The sequence below is a fragment of the Oryx dammah genome, unplaced genomic scaffold, assembly GCF_014754425.2.
Source record: "Oryx dammah isolate SB20612 unplaced genomic scaffold, SCBI_Odam_1.1 HiC_scaffold_2, whole genome shotgun sequence".
NCBI classification, from domain to species: Eukaryota; Metazoa; Chordata; class Mammalia; order Artiodactyla; family Bovidae; genus Oryx; species Oryx dammah.
Genome location: NW_024070186.1, coordinates 141,231,726 through 141,248,126, shown reverse-complemented (window position 1 = coordinate 141,248,126; position 16,401 = coordinate 141,231,726). Strand labels below are relative to the sequence as shown.

The window sequence follows — 16,401 nt, the reverse complement described above, 5'->3', positions numbered from 1 at the left end:
ATGAACAAAAATTGCTTAGTTTTCACTTTTGCATTGAGAGAAATGGCATTCTGGGAAATGACATGAGAACTTTATATTAATAAAATATTTAAATGTCAATTTGTAAATTGTTGCTCATATCAACTATGGAGAATTATGAGCTATTTCAGAAACTGAAAAGTGGCAAGATGAAGTAAAGCTGAAATTACAGATTAGTCTGTCATTTAAACATGAACGTAAATCTACCTGTTATGGACTGAATCATGGCTATTGACAAAAATCAAGTTCTGAAACCCTAATCTCTAATGTGACTATATTTGGAGGCAGGGACTTTAAGAAGGCAAAGGAGATCGCAAGAGTGGGGCCTGGTATCCTTATAAGAAGAAAAGACACTGGAGCATTTTCTCTTCTTTCTCTGCCTATACTGAAGGAAGGTTATATGAGTAACAGTGAGAAGACACCCATCTGCAAACCAAGGAGAGACTTGCAATAAACCAGTCCTTCTGGCACCTGGCTATTGGACTTTTAGCTTCCAGAAATGTGTGAAAAAATAGTATCTATATTTTAAGCCACCCAGTCTGTGTTATTTTGTTATGGCAGCCCTATCACACTAATACACTGTCCGAAACCTAACCTCAATTTTCTACTATGGTTAAATACGAAAAATTGCAGTTGAATCTGGTCAAAAGTCTTTGTGAAACTGAGTTATCTATCAATTTTCCAATAAATACTTCTAATATAGATACCAAAAAAAAATGTATTTGAAATAGATTTAGACAAAGTGTTCTGATAATCAGTCAATTATCCAAATATCTGGTGGAAGTAATATTGAAATCATTCCATCAAACAAATGTTTTACTAAGTCCAGTTACTAGGTAAAAGAGTTAACAGGGCACCAGTGAGAACACTTTTAAGTTAATGCAATAAAGATATCAAATGTTATTGTAAAACAAGCATTATTAAAATTTATATATATTGAACTATAGAGAAAATATAGCATCTTTCTAGCTAAATGTGCCATTTAAGAAAGATTCTCAATTGTTATGAAAGCATCATAAATTAGAAGGACTGATGACCATTGTCACAGACTTAGATAAATGTTAGAAATTGATATACAAACATAATCTACAATTAATAAATAAAAGATACTGTATTCAAACAGAATTTAAAGGCCAGGTATTCAGCAGTATAAAAACAATTATCTTCAATCTTAATGTAAAATATAAGATGAAATGAGGCAATGAACTAGCAAATGTGGTTTATTTAGGAACTTGTACATATGTTGCCAGCAGATAGCATTTATATATGCCAGTCTAGGAAGCAGGATGATGTAATCACAAACTCAATGCCTAGTAGCAACACTGAAATTTAACTTTTGGCCCTCAATAACTGACAAACTATTCATTCTTTCTCCCTATTTTTTCCTGATGCAATTTTTTTTTTAAATATAAATTCATGAAAAATAATGACTTTTGCTATATAGCCATGTATCTATATAATAAGTCCATAAAGTAAATAGTGAGACACTAACCATTAATTGACAATGACCCAAATGCATAAAATTTCTCTTTAAGCAAATAAATATATACAATATGTTATATGTATATTATAGAATAGAATTATAAATAATAACTTATATATCAAGATATTTAAGTATATTCTAAAATAGTAGATAACTGCCAAAATAATACAATTTGTTGATATATAATGAAGACTTACCTCTAATATTATTTTTATCCCTGTGCTATATGTCTTTAAATTAGTAGTGTTTTTAGCTGGCAAGACTAATTTCTCTCTTCTCCAGTGGACTGATGCTGGTGGATTCGATTTCACATCACAGCTTATATTTATTGGATTTCCTTCCCAAGAGTAATAAATTGTTTGATTTGATATGAACTTGGGAGCATCTGTAAAGCAATATAATATAACATTATAGACCTTTTCTTTAAGATAGTCATTTAATTAGTATAAACAATAGTAATCATTATTGACTACAAAAAAGCCATAGTAATTCTAATTGCATACATTTAATATGTGATATTAGAACTCATGAAAAGATATCATTTGACTGATCCATCAAATCATTTTAATATAAAGTATTCAAAGTTGGCCAATTATTAAAATATGAAATATTAACACTCACAGTTTTTTGCTTTTAATAATCTGACAAAAATTTCCATCCAGTAAGTTAATGGCTCTCTACATATGTGAAATATATTTCTGAAACAACTTTCATTATAAGTGGGAGTTTTGGATAAAACTTAATAAGATCTATAGTCTTATATCATTTTTCAGCTTTGGCTTAGTTATACAATTTCTCCTATAAAAAACTTAAAGCAGACATAAAGTTTAAATTGAAATGGCAATGTCACAAAAAATATTTCCTAAAATGTCTTTTCCAGTATTAAGTAAGCAGGTATGTTTTAAATTAATCAACAATAGTTAATTTGAATCTTAGCTCCTATAATGCTATTTCAATTTTCAGGTCCCTACACCAGACCACTATAATTATAAGTGAGAGAAATAGAAAAAAAATTATATTATTTCATTGTAAAAACCTAATTGCAAAACCTAGTTGTGCTACATAGACATGTTTTTTGTTTTGTTCCATTCTAGAAGTATGATGGAGTCCAAATGCCAATCAACTATGACTTTTCTGAGTCTCAATAGCTTGACTGTATAATTGAAAGGATTCATATTAACAATTTTTTCATAAAAAACATAATCCTAAAATAAGTGCTAAGATTATGGCATCCAGTCCCATAGCTTCATGGTAAATTGATGGTGAAACAATGGAAACAGTGACAGACTTTATTTTCCTGGGCTCCAAAATCACTGCAGATGGTAACTGCGGCCATAAAATTAAAAGACATTTGCTCCTTGGAAGAAAAACTATGACAAACCTAGATAGCATATTAAAAAGAAGAGACATTACTTTACCAACAAAGGTCCATATAGTCAATAATATGTTTTTTTCTAGTAGTAATATATGGATGTGAGTTGGACCATAAAGAAAACAGAGCACCAAAGAATTGATGCTTTTGAACTGTGATGTTGGAGAAGACTCTTGAGAGTCCCTTGGACAGCAAAGGGATCAAACCAGTCAATCCTAAAGGAAATTAGTACTGAATATTCATTTGAAGGACTGATACTGAAGCTGAAGCACCAATACTTTGGCTACCTGATGCAAAGAACTGACTCACTGGAGAAGACCTCGATGCTGGGAAAGATTTAGAGCAGGAGGAGAAGGGGATGACAGAATCTGAGATGGTTGGATGGCTTCACTGACTTGATGGACATGAGTTTGAGTAAGCTCCAGAAGTTAGTGATGGACAGGGAAGCCTGGCATGCTGCAGCTCATGGGGTTGCAAAGAGTCGGATTTGACTGAGAAACTAAACTGAACTGAAACAAAGTGCTAGCTAAAATGCTGCTGATATATTTGTTGTTGTTTCTGGTATTCTTGTTTCTGATTATTCTTGTTACTAATATTAACTATTTAGAATTTAATATTCATGATAAGTTATTAATTGAAAATTGTACAAATTAAAAGTTTTGCTTTACTACTCAAATTATTTAATAATGACCTGCTCCCAATTTTGTTATATCAACAGATTATATATCAGATATGTGATGTAAGAATTACAATTTCTGGTACAACTGCACAGATAATTATTTAAATATTCTTGTCCTATGTATGTTTTACTGTATGTTTTTAATGCCAACATCATATATAAGTATGAAATTCTTATTGAATACTTTCTATATGACAGTAAGCTTATACATTTTATTCTATTTACTTTTTTTTAATAACCTGTGAGGAAGGTGTTATTCTGTTATTAAGAATGAGGGCAGTGGAGTAAGGGCTATCAAGGTTATTCTAGTACTAAGTTGTAGGTATGGGATGATCTGGGGTAATTTTAATCAGGGTCAGTTGAATTTCTATTCAACCCAGGAACAGATTTATAATATCAAGTACTAGAAACATTTTGGTTATGTGGACTTTATCATACATTACTGAAGAGAAAAAAAAAAATTGGGACAATTCCTCAGGAACACAAAAGCCTTAAGATTCTGCAGTGCAGTCTTAAATATCTCTCCAGAGATAAGAATGTATAAGCATTATCAAATGTTAATATAAAGGACTTTTAGCATATTGTTTTAATAACAAAGTTCAAAACAACTTAATGACTCTCAAAAGAGGACTGGATAAATAGTGACTCATATTGGCATTTTGCTAAATATTACAGACATATCTGCTTGTGGTTTTCCCTCCCCTAGCAATGTGCCTGCCCTTCCCTCACCTGGCTGCCTTCAAAACTAAGCTCACACTAACTTAACATTGGTTTTCCACAACATTCAGTTGTGGGTTAGGTTCACTACTTTGTGTTCCCACGGATTCTATGCTTTCCTTCATTATGGTAGTAGGAAATTGAATTGTTAGGAAGGAAGTTACGCATGAGCAATGAGGGATGGCCTGGCTGAAGGCGATGCATGTTGGTCTCTGAAACCCACCCCAGACACACCCAGGAGAACTCACAGATATGCTACAAGACAACCAGAGATAATTCTCCAACTCCTGCATGCGGACCCTAGGCACACAGCAGATGCAACCTAATCACAGAGGCTTCTCCAAGTAACCTTTCATAGCAAGGAGCCTATTAAGGGTTCATAAATATTCTACATCTGATTATAACAGACTGAGCAGGCCTTCCCTGGTGGCTCAGATGGTAAAGAATCTTTCAGCAATGTGGGAGACCCAGGTTTGATCCCTGGGTTGGAAAGATCCCCTGGAGGAGAGAATGGCAATCCACTCCAGTGTTCTTGCCTGGAGAATCCCATGGACAGAGGAGCCTGTAGGGCTGAGCAACTAACACATAACAGACTGAATATGGGAAGACACAGACAACAGAGCCTGCTGTTATATAACTTGCAATTTTATCAATCGGTCTTGAGCATATGCCCATTTGTATTCCCTTTCATTGATTAGTAGTGGGTACAAGCCCTATTTTGCACAGGGCATAACCAAAAGGAGGAGACTAGAAGTATAAAAAGAGGGAAGCCAAGAGGGAAAAGAGGAGGACTCCGTTGGGGTAAGTATGCTCGCATATGCTGGAAGTGTCTGTCTAATAAAAGATCTGTCTGCTTGAGCTGAACTGAGCTGTAATCTGTGTGTTGTTTTAAAACCTTTAGTCTGGCATTTCACATTTTGTTGCAATGAGGCAAGAACCAAGAAAGAGAAATTAACTGACCTGACAGAATGATCTATATGATTACTTCTCTACCAAGTGGTCTAAATCTTTTGGGTTTAACAGACAAAGAATATATGGTGTTTGTATATATATACATATAAAACTCAGCCTTAAAAGAGAATTAAATTTTGCCATCTGTAACAACTTGGATGAACCTAGAGGATATTGTGCTAAGTGAACTAAGTCAGGCAGAGAAAGACAAATACTATGTGATTTCACTTACATGTGAAATCTGAGAAACAAAATGAACAAACATAACAAAAATAGGAGCAGGCTCATAGATACAGAAAACAATTTGTCAGTTGTTGCAGGGAGAAGGTTGGAGGGATTGACAAAATAGGGGGAGGAGATCAAAGGAACGTACTTCCAGTTATAATAAGTATCAGGGGTGTAATATATTGATGGCCTTTGGAATATAGGCAATAATTTACTAATAATTTATATGGAAATAACTAGAATTATCCTGGGTGATCATTTCCTAATGCATAAAAATGACAAATCACTATGTTGTACAGTGAAACTAATAAAATGTAGGTCAATTTTACTTTAATAAAAAAGATTTGTCTTGGTCACGACCACATACCTGATGGCTTATAAAATGCAAGATGCTTACTTGGTTCTCAAAAACCACATATATTGTCAGCAAATTTAACCCAATGGTTCAGTTAAAATGAACATAAGGTATTTTGAAGGAGAGAGGGGAAAAAAAAATTCTTTTCATGACCTGCGAAGATTCAGTGAAAAATCTAAGAATATATTTGGGGTGTAACTGTAACAGAAGACAAACTTCCTGATATTTAAATTCAAAAGCTAAGTCTATATCCATTTCTATCTCTATCTATAAAATATTTTATTACTTGTTAATATATATGAAATATAATCTCTTTGTAATTATAATATTCTAGGGAGAGGTTTATAAATAGTATATTTGTATGTACATATAGCCCAATATGAAAATCACACATTAATGTAACTATTAACACCTGACTTACAGTCTACTCCATCCAAAATATAGCATCTGTGTGTATGTGTATTATATTATTATAATTTAGCCATAAACTTTGGGCATGATTTGACTACTCTATAAAAGCAAGCAATTGCCACTAATTGCTTGCCTGATGATCTCAGTGGGAATTTAATTTGGAATTACTGATGCTGAATGCAAACGTGCTACAGGAAATATATGCTATGCTAAAAGCCACATTGAAAAATGTATTTGAGGTATGAGGCAGGAAAATATTGATAAATCCTATCTATAATAAAGCAGAAACTAAATCCCTGTACATTGTATGTTATGCAAATGTCAAGACAGTAGCAAGTCACCAGTATTCACTGGCACAGGACTGACATGTTAATGAAATTGAACAGTTGGTATGGGGTGGCTTTCTGAAAAAGATGTGACTGGCTGAGGCAACACATGAAGACTTTAGGCTAAAATATGTAGCCATATCTCATGATGATAATAAAATAAAAATTTTTAATTTTCAGAAAATTAGGGCTTTCACATCATGAAAGGCTTCAAATGTTGTACAGAGGAAATGACTTATGGCAGCTAAAAAATTAGAGGAAGGGGAGGGAACATTTCATGAGTAGAACTGTGGAAAGATGAGACTTGATAATTTATAGACAGATAGAAAAAAAGACAGGAATGGACCAATTTTCACCTTGAAGTTGCATTCTTTGCATTTTGTGTTAATTCATGACTACATGAAATGTAAAATTCTGGAAGCATCTCTTAAGGCATTGTATGTCCCCTCAATCATATTAACATTTGAATTAAAATATTTTACAAACTATAATGAATAAAAATACTTTATCAGAAGAATACAGTTTTCATTTGAGCAGAGTTGACAAGAAAAATAAGAGAAACCTGAACAGTGACAAATTGAAATATGTCATTCACTGGATAGGAAGGTAAAGACTTTCTCTCAATGAGAAGCAAGGGAAGTGGCAAAAATGCCCTCCTTGCTAAAGCTTTAGTCAGGCTTACATAGAACCCACTTTTCATATGGTCTTTGTCCTTAGCTCTGTCTCTGATTTACCTTTAAAAGGGAGTGCTGCTAAGTCAGTTTAGTGAGAGTCCTTCCACCCTTGATAACTGTTTACTTTCAATATCTGGTCAGGTTCCTTAATGTATGTCTATAGCCTGCTTTTAGAAGAACCTTATTAGGTCAGTTTAGTAAGAATTGTATTCTCCTTGAAATTTAATCAAGATCTTCTCAATAATTTTTGATCTATTGACTCCTGTCACTCTGCTTCATTGGCTATAAATCCCTACTTGTCCTTGTACTCAGAGTTCTGTTTAATCTTCCTCCTTCATCGCAACAGTCTTGACCCGTACTGCAAGAGTTTTGAATAAAGTTTTCCTTACAATTTTTAGCAAGTGTCAGAATAATTTATCTTTGAAAAAAGAAAGAATACTCTCAAGAAAGGTAATTAAAAAAAATAACTACTTTCTTTCTTCTTTTTAAGAGGAGATGACAAAGACAGATCTGAAGCAAACAGACATTGATCTGTTTTCTGTAATTTTGTACATGTAAAATGTTAGAGTTATAAGTATTTTTTAAATGAATTGCATGCAAAAAGTATACCCAGCCAAACATTCAGACAGGGAAAGATGGAAGATTTATACCCAACTTTGTGAATTCACCAAGTTGTCATTGCAAGAAGAAGAGATGCTTGTATGCATAGTATCTAAATGTGAACCAAGCTAAACTTGCAACACTTTTGTGCACAGGATCACTATAAATTTTGCAGAATGGGACAGATCTTATAGAATCTAGTATTTGGAAATGAACACAAGAATCATTGCAAATCTTTATTCTATATATGAGAAACCTTGTTCTGGGGTACTGGGGAGCATGATGGCAGAGTCAAGACCACAATCTCTGCGTGTGTGCTCAGTCACGTTAGTCATGTCCGACTCTGTGTGATCTCATCGACTGCAGCCCACCAAACTCATTCTTCCACAGTATTTTCCAAGCAAGAATACTGGAGTGGGTTGCCATTTCCTTATCCGGGGGATCTTCCTGACCCAGGGATTGAACCTGGGTCTCCTACATTGTAGGCAGATACTTTACCATCTGAGCCACCAGGGAAGCCCAGACCACAATCTTTGGCTTTTTATATTCCTTTCATGAAACAAGACTTCTATGCCAATTATATTATCAATGATGAATATATTATCAGAGATTAGTTTCTACATATCATTAACAATGTTACTCAACACTGGAACTCATGTTTGAAGCGATAATACCAAGTAATAACCAAGGAAGCATTTTATTCTGTCCTTTATATGTATTTAAGCAATAAAATAAATATACAATACAGATCAGAATGATTTTAGTGAAAATCATCGCACATTTGTACCTTCACTTATTTTTAGGTAATGCCAAGAATGTGAGATTATTAAAATGAGCACTTTTCCAATTTCCATGCTGATGGACATGAAGCTAACATGTAAGAAGAAATATATTCTGAGGAATGTCAGTCATTTCCCCACTATGGATTTTATGGCTAGAATGTTTTAGTAAACTACTCTTGAATAAATAGATATTAGATTAAAAACTCAGAAAATTAATCTGAGAAATATCAACACCCTCAGATATGCAGATGATACCAATCCAATGGCAGAAATGCAAAGGAACTAAAAAGTCTCTTGATGAGTGTGAAAGAGGACACTGAAAAAGTTGGCTTAAAACTCAACATTCAAAAACCTAAGATCATAGTATCTGGTCCCATTACCTCATGGCAAACAGATGGGGAAAAGTTGAAACAGTGACAGATGTTATATTCTTGGGCTCCAAAATCACTGTGAACAATCACTGTAGCCATGAAATTAAAAGACTCTTGCTCCCTGGAAGGAAAGCTCTGACAAACCTAGAGAACTTATTAAAGAGAAGAAACATCTCTTTGCCAACAAAGGTCTATATAGTCAAAGCTATGGTTTTTCCAATAGTCATGAATGAATGTGAGAGTTGGACTATAAAAAAAGCTGAATGCTGAACAGTTAAAGCTTTTTTTAATTGTGGTGCTGGAGAAGACTCTTGAGAGTCCATTGGACAGCAAGGAGATCAAATCCATCAATCCTAAAGGGAATCAATCCTGAATACTCATTGGAAGGACTGATGCTGAGGCTGAAGCCCCAATACTTTGACCACCTGATGCAAAGAGTCTACTCATTCAAAAAGACCCTGATACTGTAAAAGACTGAAGGCAGGAGGAGATGGGGACAACAGAGGATGAGATGGTAGGATGGCATCACCTACGCAATAGACATGAGTTTAAGGAAACTCCAGAGACTGTGAGCAACAGGAAACCTGGTGTACTGAAGTTCATGGGTTTGCAAGATTTGGACAAAACTTAGGGACTGGAGAACAATAACAATTATATACTTCATAAAATTAATTTGGCTACTGCTTATATACAGATGTTTATTTTAAAGTTAATTTTAAAATAGCGCTGTGTAGCTTTCTTGTGAGTAAGAAATGTATGAATATGCTAACTCACAGTGTGTGCATGCTATGTTGCTTCAGTCATATCCAGCTCTGTGAAACCCTACAGACTATAATCTGCTAGGCTCCTCTGTCCATAGAACTTTCTATATAGGAATACTGGAGTGGAATTCCATGCCTTCCTTCAGTGGATCTTAGCAACCTAGGTATTGAATGGAGTCGCTTATATCTCCTACATTAGCAGGCAGATTCTTTACCACTAGTGCCACATAGGAAGGCAAACTCACAGTACTTTGCTCTAAACTTGACAGGTTAGTTCTTGCATAATAAAAAAAAAGCCCAAAGTAAGTGGAATTTACCAGCTGACATCTCAATAAAGAACAAATTTCATCCCCAAATGGGAATATTTACTAATATCTTAAAATACAATTGCCTTTTAAAACACTTCTTAATTTTATTTTCAAGGCTATATATTGTCACCCTGCTATTTAACTTCTATGCAGAATACATCATGAGAAACACTGGGCTGGAAGAAGCACAAGCTGGAATCAAGATTGCTGGGAAAAATATCAATAACCTCAGATATGCAGATGACAACACCCTTATGGCAGAAAGTGAAGAAGAACTAAAAAGCCTCTTGAAGAAAGTGAAAGAGGAGAGTGAAAAAGTTGGCTTAAAGCTCAATATTCAGAAAATGAAGATCATGGCATCTGGTCCCATCAGTTCATGGGAAATAGATGGGGAAACAGTGGAAACAGTGTCAGACTTTATTTTGGGGGGCTCCAAAATCACTGCAGATGGTGATTGCAGCCATGAAATTAAAAGACGCTTAATCCTTGGAAGGAAAGTTATGACCAACCTAGATAGCCTATTCAAAAGCAGAGACATTACTTTGCCAACAAAGGTACGTCTAGTCAAGGCTATGGTTTTTCCAGTGGTCATGTATGGATGTTGGAGTTAAATTGTGAAGAAAGCTGAGCAACAGAGAATTGATGCTTTTGAACTGTGGTGTTGAAGAAGACTCTTGAGAGTCTCTTGGACTGCAAGGAGATTCAACCAGTCCATTCTAAAGGAGATCAGTACTGGGTGTTCTTTGGAAGGAATGATGCTGAAGCTGAAACTCCAATAATTTGGCCACCTCATGCAAAGAGTTGACTCATTGGAAAAGACTCTGATGCTGGGAGGGATTAGGGGGAGGAAGAGAAGGGGACAACAGAGGATGAGATGGCTGGATGGCATCACTGACTCGATAGACGTGAGTTTGGGTGAACTCCAGGAGCTGGTGATGGACGGGGGGCCTTGCATGCTGCAATTCATGGGGTCGCAAAGAGTCAGAAACAACTGAGCAACTTAACTGAACTGAATTTTATTTTCATTTAAAATGTATTTACCATATAATTTTTACATCAGAAAAATTCACAGGAATTTTCCAAATATAGCTTAGTATTCAACTCCCTAATATGATATTGATAAGTTAACTCACTTGTTATCAGTTTCCAAATAATTGTTGAAACACTATGATATGAAAATATATTACATTGCTTCTGTCATTGCTTTTTCTAACATGTACTGGGGGTTGCCAATTTGAGTATGTGTCCTCATATTTGAACCTGATGATCACAGTTTATAGATATCATGCTATATTTCATATGTATTTTTCCTGTATATATACTGTCTCTAATAAAAAATATTCTAGAATATAATGAAGGGTAAGGGGATTTTGTTAATAAAAACACCATACATAGGTTATAGCTATGTACTATACTAAACATAACTGCCAATACTAAACATAACTCCCAAAAATATCTTCCCTATTCTAAAAATGTCAAATATGAATACTGATATGTTTGCCATTCTGTCCTTTCTCAACAGTGAAATTTTAATTTTGATTCTTTCATGTGTGTGTGTATATATGTTCATGTATGTGACTATATTGTTCAGTCATAAGTCATGTCCTGTTGAGATCCCATGGACTGCAGCACACCCTGTTTCCCTATTCTTTACTGTTTTCTGGAGTTTGTTCAAACTCATGTCCGTTGAGTCGATGATGGCATCCAATCATCTCATTTTCTGTCACCACTTTCTCCTCCTGCTGTCTTTCGCAGCATCAGGGTCTTTTCTAGTAAGTTGGCTCTTTGCATATATGAATATATATTCACTCTATGTCTTCCTTGGTGGCTCAGAGAGTAAAGCGTCTGCCTGAAATGCAGGAGACCTGGATTCGATCCCCGGGTTGGGAAGATTTCCTGGAGAAGGAAATGGCAACCCACTCTAGTACTCTTGCCTGGAGAATCCCATGGCCGGAGGAGCGTGGTAGGCTACAGTTCATGGGATCGCAAAGAGTCAGAGACAACAGAGCAACTTCACTTTTACTTTCACTCTATACTGGACACATATATTGACTATGCCAAAGCCTTTGACTGTGTGGATCACAATAAATTGTGGAAAATTCTGAAAGAGATGGGAATACTAGACCACCTGACCTGCCTCTTGAGAAATCTGTATGCAGGTCAGGAAGCAACAGTTAGAACTGGACATGGAACAACAGACTGGTTCCAAATAGGAAAAGGAGTACGTCAAGGCTGTATATTGTCACCCTGCTTATTTAACTTCTATGCAGAGTACATCATGAGAAACACTGGACTGGAAGAAACAAGCTGGAATCAAGATTGCCGGGAGAAATATCAATAACCTCAGATATGCAGATGACACCACCCTTATGGCAGAAAGTGAAGAGGAACTAAAAAGCCTCTTGATGAAAGTGAAAGAGGAGAGTGAGAAAGTTGGCCTAAAGCTCAACATTCAGAAAACGAAGATCATGGCATCTGGTCCCATCACTTCGTGGGAAATAGATGGGGAAACAGTGGAAACAGTGTCAGACTTTATTTTTTGGGGCTCCAGAATCACTACAGATGGTGACTGCAGCCATGAAATTAAAAGACACTTACTCCTTGGAAGAAAAGTTATGACCAACCTAGATAGCATATTCAAAAGCAGAGACATTACTTTGCTGACTAAGGTCCGTCTAGTCAAGGCTATGGTTTTTCCTGTGGTCATGTATGGATGTGAGAATTGGACTGTGAAGAAGGCTGAGCATCGAAGAATTGATGCTTTTGAACTGTGGTGTTGGAGAAGACTCTTGAGAGTCCCTTGGACTGCAAGGAGATCCAACCAGTCCATTCTGAAGGAGATCAACCCTGGGATTTCTTTGGAAGGAATGATGCTGCTGAAACTCCAGTAGTTTGGCCACCTCATGAGAAAAGTTGACTCATTGGAAAAAACTCTGATGCTGGGAGGGACTGGGGGCAGGAGGAGAAGGGGACGGGGACGACCGAGGATGAGATGGCTGGATGGCATCACAGACTCGATGCACCTGAGTCTGAGTGAACTCCAGGAGATGGTGATGGACAGGGAGGCCTGGCATGCTGTGATTCATGGGGTCGCAAAGAGTCGGACACGACTGAGCGACTGAACTAAACTGAACTGATATACATCACTTTAGTTGGACACGACTCAGTGACTTCACTTGCACTTTCATGCATTGGAGAAGGAAATGGCAACCCACTCCAATGTTCTTGCTGGAGAATCCCAGGGACGGCAGAGCCTGGTGGGCTGCCGTCTATGGGGTTGCACGGAGTCGGACACGACTGAAGCGATTTAGCAGCAGCAAAAGCAGCAGGAAATTTTCAGTTTTATTATCAAACAGTAGGTATTCCAAATTTAATTGTAAGAAAGCTTAATTTCAATTAAAAAATTGAGTCACTGCACAATAAGTAATATGCTTTATAGTTTAAAAAAATCAGTAGTGTATGTTTTCTTATGTTCTCAAGAGAGCAATACTCATCTTTAATTTTGACAGCATTGTGTCATCATATATTGTACTTGATCCCTTAAATAATGTCCCTATTTTTATTTAAATGTCTATACTAGATGTTATCTATGAAGTAAAAGTGAAGTCGCTCAGTCGTGTCCGACTATTTGCTTTCACTAAATGCAATTCCGTTTTGCTACAAAACACTCCTACAAAATCAGTTTAACGTTCAGTATACTTCATAGAATGTTGAAAATAATTTGCACTATGTTTATGCTTTGGCTTTATTTGGTGTGATATTTTAACTATAAGTCAAACACTGCCATGGTAAGTGCTTTGCAAAAAGAAACATTAAAATTTTTCTAAATATTAATGACAGAACCGATTGCACATCTCTAGTCAGAATAATATAATAGCTTATAGCTACTGATACTAAGCCATTAGCAAATGTTGGAGGTAGTTGCTTAGGTAGAAAAGTTTTGTCCCCTGGCTATTCCTCAAGATCATATTTTGAGCTTGTTGTGGAAAGGAATCAGATGCCTAAGGCTTCCTCTTAAAGATTCTGAATGTTCACCTCTGGGAAGGGTAGCCACTGCACTAATTATACAGAATTATTACTGTGTGTCTGCTTTATGATAAGCAATTTTTAAATGGGGGAATTCTTGCCAACAGGGAATCCTTTCTAGTGGCTCAGGCAGATGCAAAAACAAATAATTCTACCACAAGGCTTTGCGACTGAACAACAAAATATCTCAAGACTAAACACAGTTCAGCAGAAGTAGAATAGGTAAGCTTACTGTCTCAAAAGGTATTAGCAATGACAGCACTTACGAAGTATAGGGGATTCACATGGAAAGATTCCCCAAAGAGGATGAACTTTAACTTCTAATATTTGCAAGCATATCAAGTTCATAGAGCACAGTGCTTGTCAAAAGTTTTACAGAAAGAATCTGGACATACATACACACAATAGTGGAAGAACTATTTACACTGGAACACAGAATTTTACGGTTGTTGTTTACAAGCAAAATATTGTACTGGAATCCTTTAAGCTAGGCTTCAACAGTACATGAACTGAGAACTTACAGATATACAAGTTGAATTTAGAAAAAGTAGAGGAATTAGAGATCAAATTGCCAGTATCCATTGGATCACAGGAAAAGCAAGAACATTACAGAAAAAAAAAAAAAAAAACATCTATTTCTGCTTCATGGACTAAATGAAAGCCTCTGTGTGAACTAAAATAAACTGTGGAAAATTCTTAAAGAGGTGGGAATAGCAGACTACGTTACCTGCTTCCTGAGAAGCCTGTATACAGGTCAATAAACAACAGTTAGAACTGGACATGGAAAAATGGACTGGTTCAAAATTGAAAAAGGAGTGTGTCAAGGCTGCATGTTGTCCCCCTGCTTATTTAATGAATATGCAGAGTACATCATGAAAAATGCTGCAATGGATGAATCATACACTGGAATCAAGATTGGTGGGAGAAATACCAATAATCTCAGATATTCAGTGATACCACCTTTATGGCAGAAAGTAAAGAGGAACTAAAGCACCTCCTGATGAAGCTGAAAGGAAAGTGAAAAAGCTGGCTTAAAACTCAACATTCTAAAAAAACTAAGATCATCACATCCAGTTCCATCACTTCATGGCAGGTGGGTGGGGAAACAATCACAACAGTGAAATTTTATTTTTTGGGGGGCTCTAAAATTAGTGCAGACAGTGACTGCAGCCATGAAATTAAAAAACACTTGCACTTTGGAAAAAAAAAAGCTGTGACAAAACTAGACAGTGTATTAAAAGAAGAGACATCCCTTTACAAATAAAGGTCTGTATAGTCAAAGCTGTCGTTTTTCCAGTGTTACGTATGGCTGTGAGAGTTGAGCCATAAAGAAGGCTGAGCACCAAAGCACTGATGCTTTTGAACTATGATGCTGGATAAGACTCCTGAGAGTCCCTTGGATAGCAAGGAGATCAAACCAGTCAATCCTAAAGGAAATCAACACTGAATATTCTTTTGAAGGAATGATGCTGAAGCTGAAGCTCTAATACTTTGGCCACCTGACATGAAGTGCAGAATCTTGGAAAAGACCCTGTTTCTGGGAGAGATTGAAGGCAGGAGGAGAAGGGAACAACAGGGTGAGATGGTTGGATGGCATCTGACTCGATGGACATGAGTTTCAACAAACTCCCGGAGATAGTGAAGAACAGGGAAGCCTGGCATGCTGCCATTCATGGGGCTCAAAGGGTCTGACACAACTGAATGACTGAGAAACAACAAACAACCGTATTGGAAATAGCTTCAGGCTTGTCATTGAATTGTATTTCCAATTCTGCCAGATAGCAAAGACGTAACCTTCATTTTCTGTTTATTAATTTGGACTTTGGGTTTTCTTTTGTACTTTATTTATAGAATTATTGAATTGAACTGGTTTCCTTAATCTCTGAGAGTCCACAAACATAGAAAACATGAACCTAGGACAAATTTTTAAAAGGCAGAGGAGAGTTTTAATATTTAACACATATTGGTAAATATTACCTTTGACAGTGAACCATATAAAAGCTAACATTTGCTTTTGGCTAGAATTTTATAAAATTCTTCCCTGGTGGCTCAGATGGTAAAGCGTCTGCCTTCAATGTGGAGACGTGGGTTTGATCCCTGAGTTGGAAAGATCCCCTGTAGAAGGAATTGGCAACCTACTCCAGTACTCTTGCCTGGAAAATCCTTTGGACAGAGGAGCCTGGGAGACTACAGTTCATGGGGCAGCTGAGTCAGACACGACTGAGCGACTTCACTTGGTTATGCTAACTATTCTTGTTTTTAAAAGCCTCTGGTAGTTTAATATATACATATTAAACATATATTTATATATATATGTACTCACACATATACATTATATAGAG

The 16,401-nt window shown here is 36.1% G+C and overlaps 1 protein-coding gene across 1 annotated transcript in view; it reads right to left on the bottom strand.

Annotated features, from left to right (window-relative positions):
- NCAM2 (neural cell adhesion molecule 2) overlaps nucleotides 1–16,401 on the bottom strand; it is a 251,238-nt gene that overhangs the window by 104,693 nt on the left and 130,144 nt on the right. Inside the window, exon 10 of the mRNA XM_040265979.1 lies at nucleotides 1,699–1,886. Within this exon, the coding sequence (XP_040121913.1) occupies nucleotides 1,699–1,886 (188 nt within the window). The remainder of the gene's footprint in view (nucleotides 1–1,698; nucleotides 1,887–16,401) is intronic.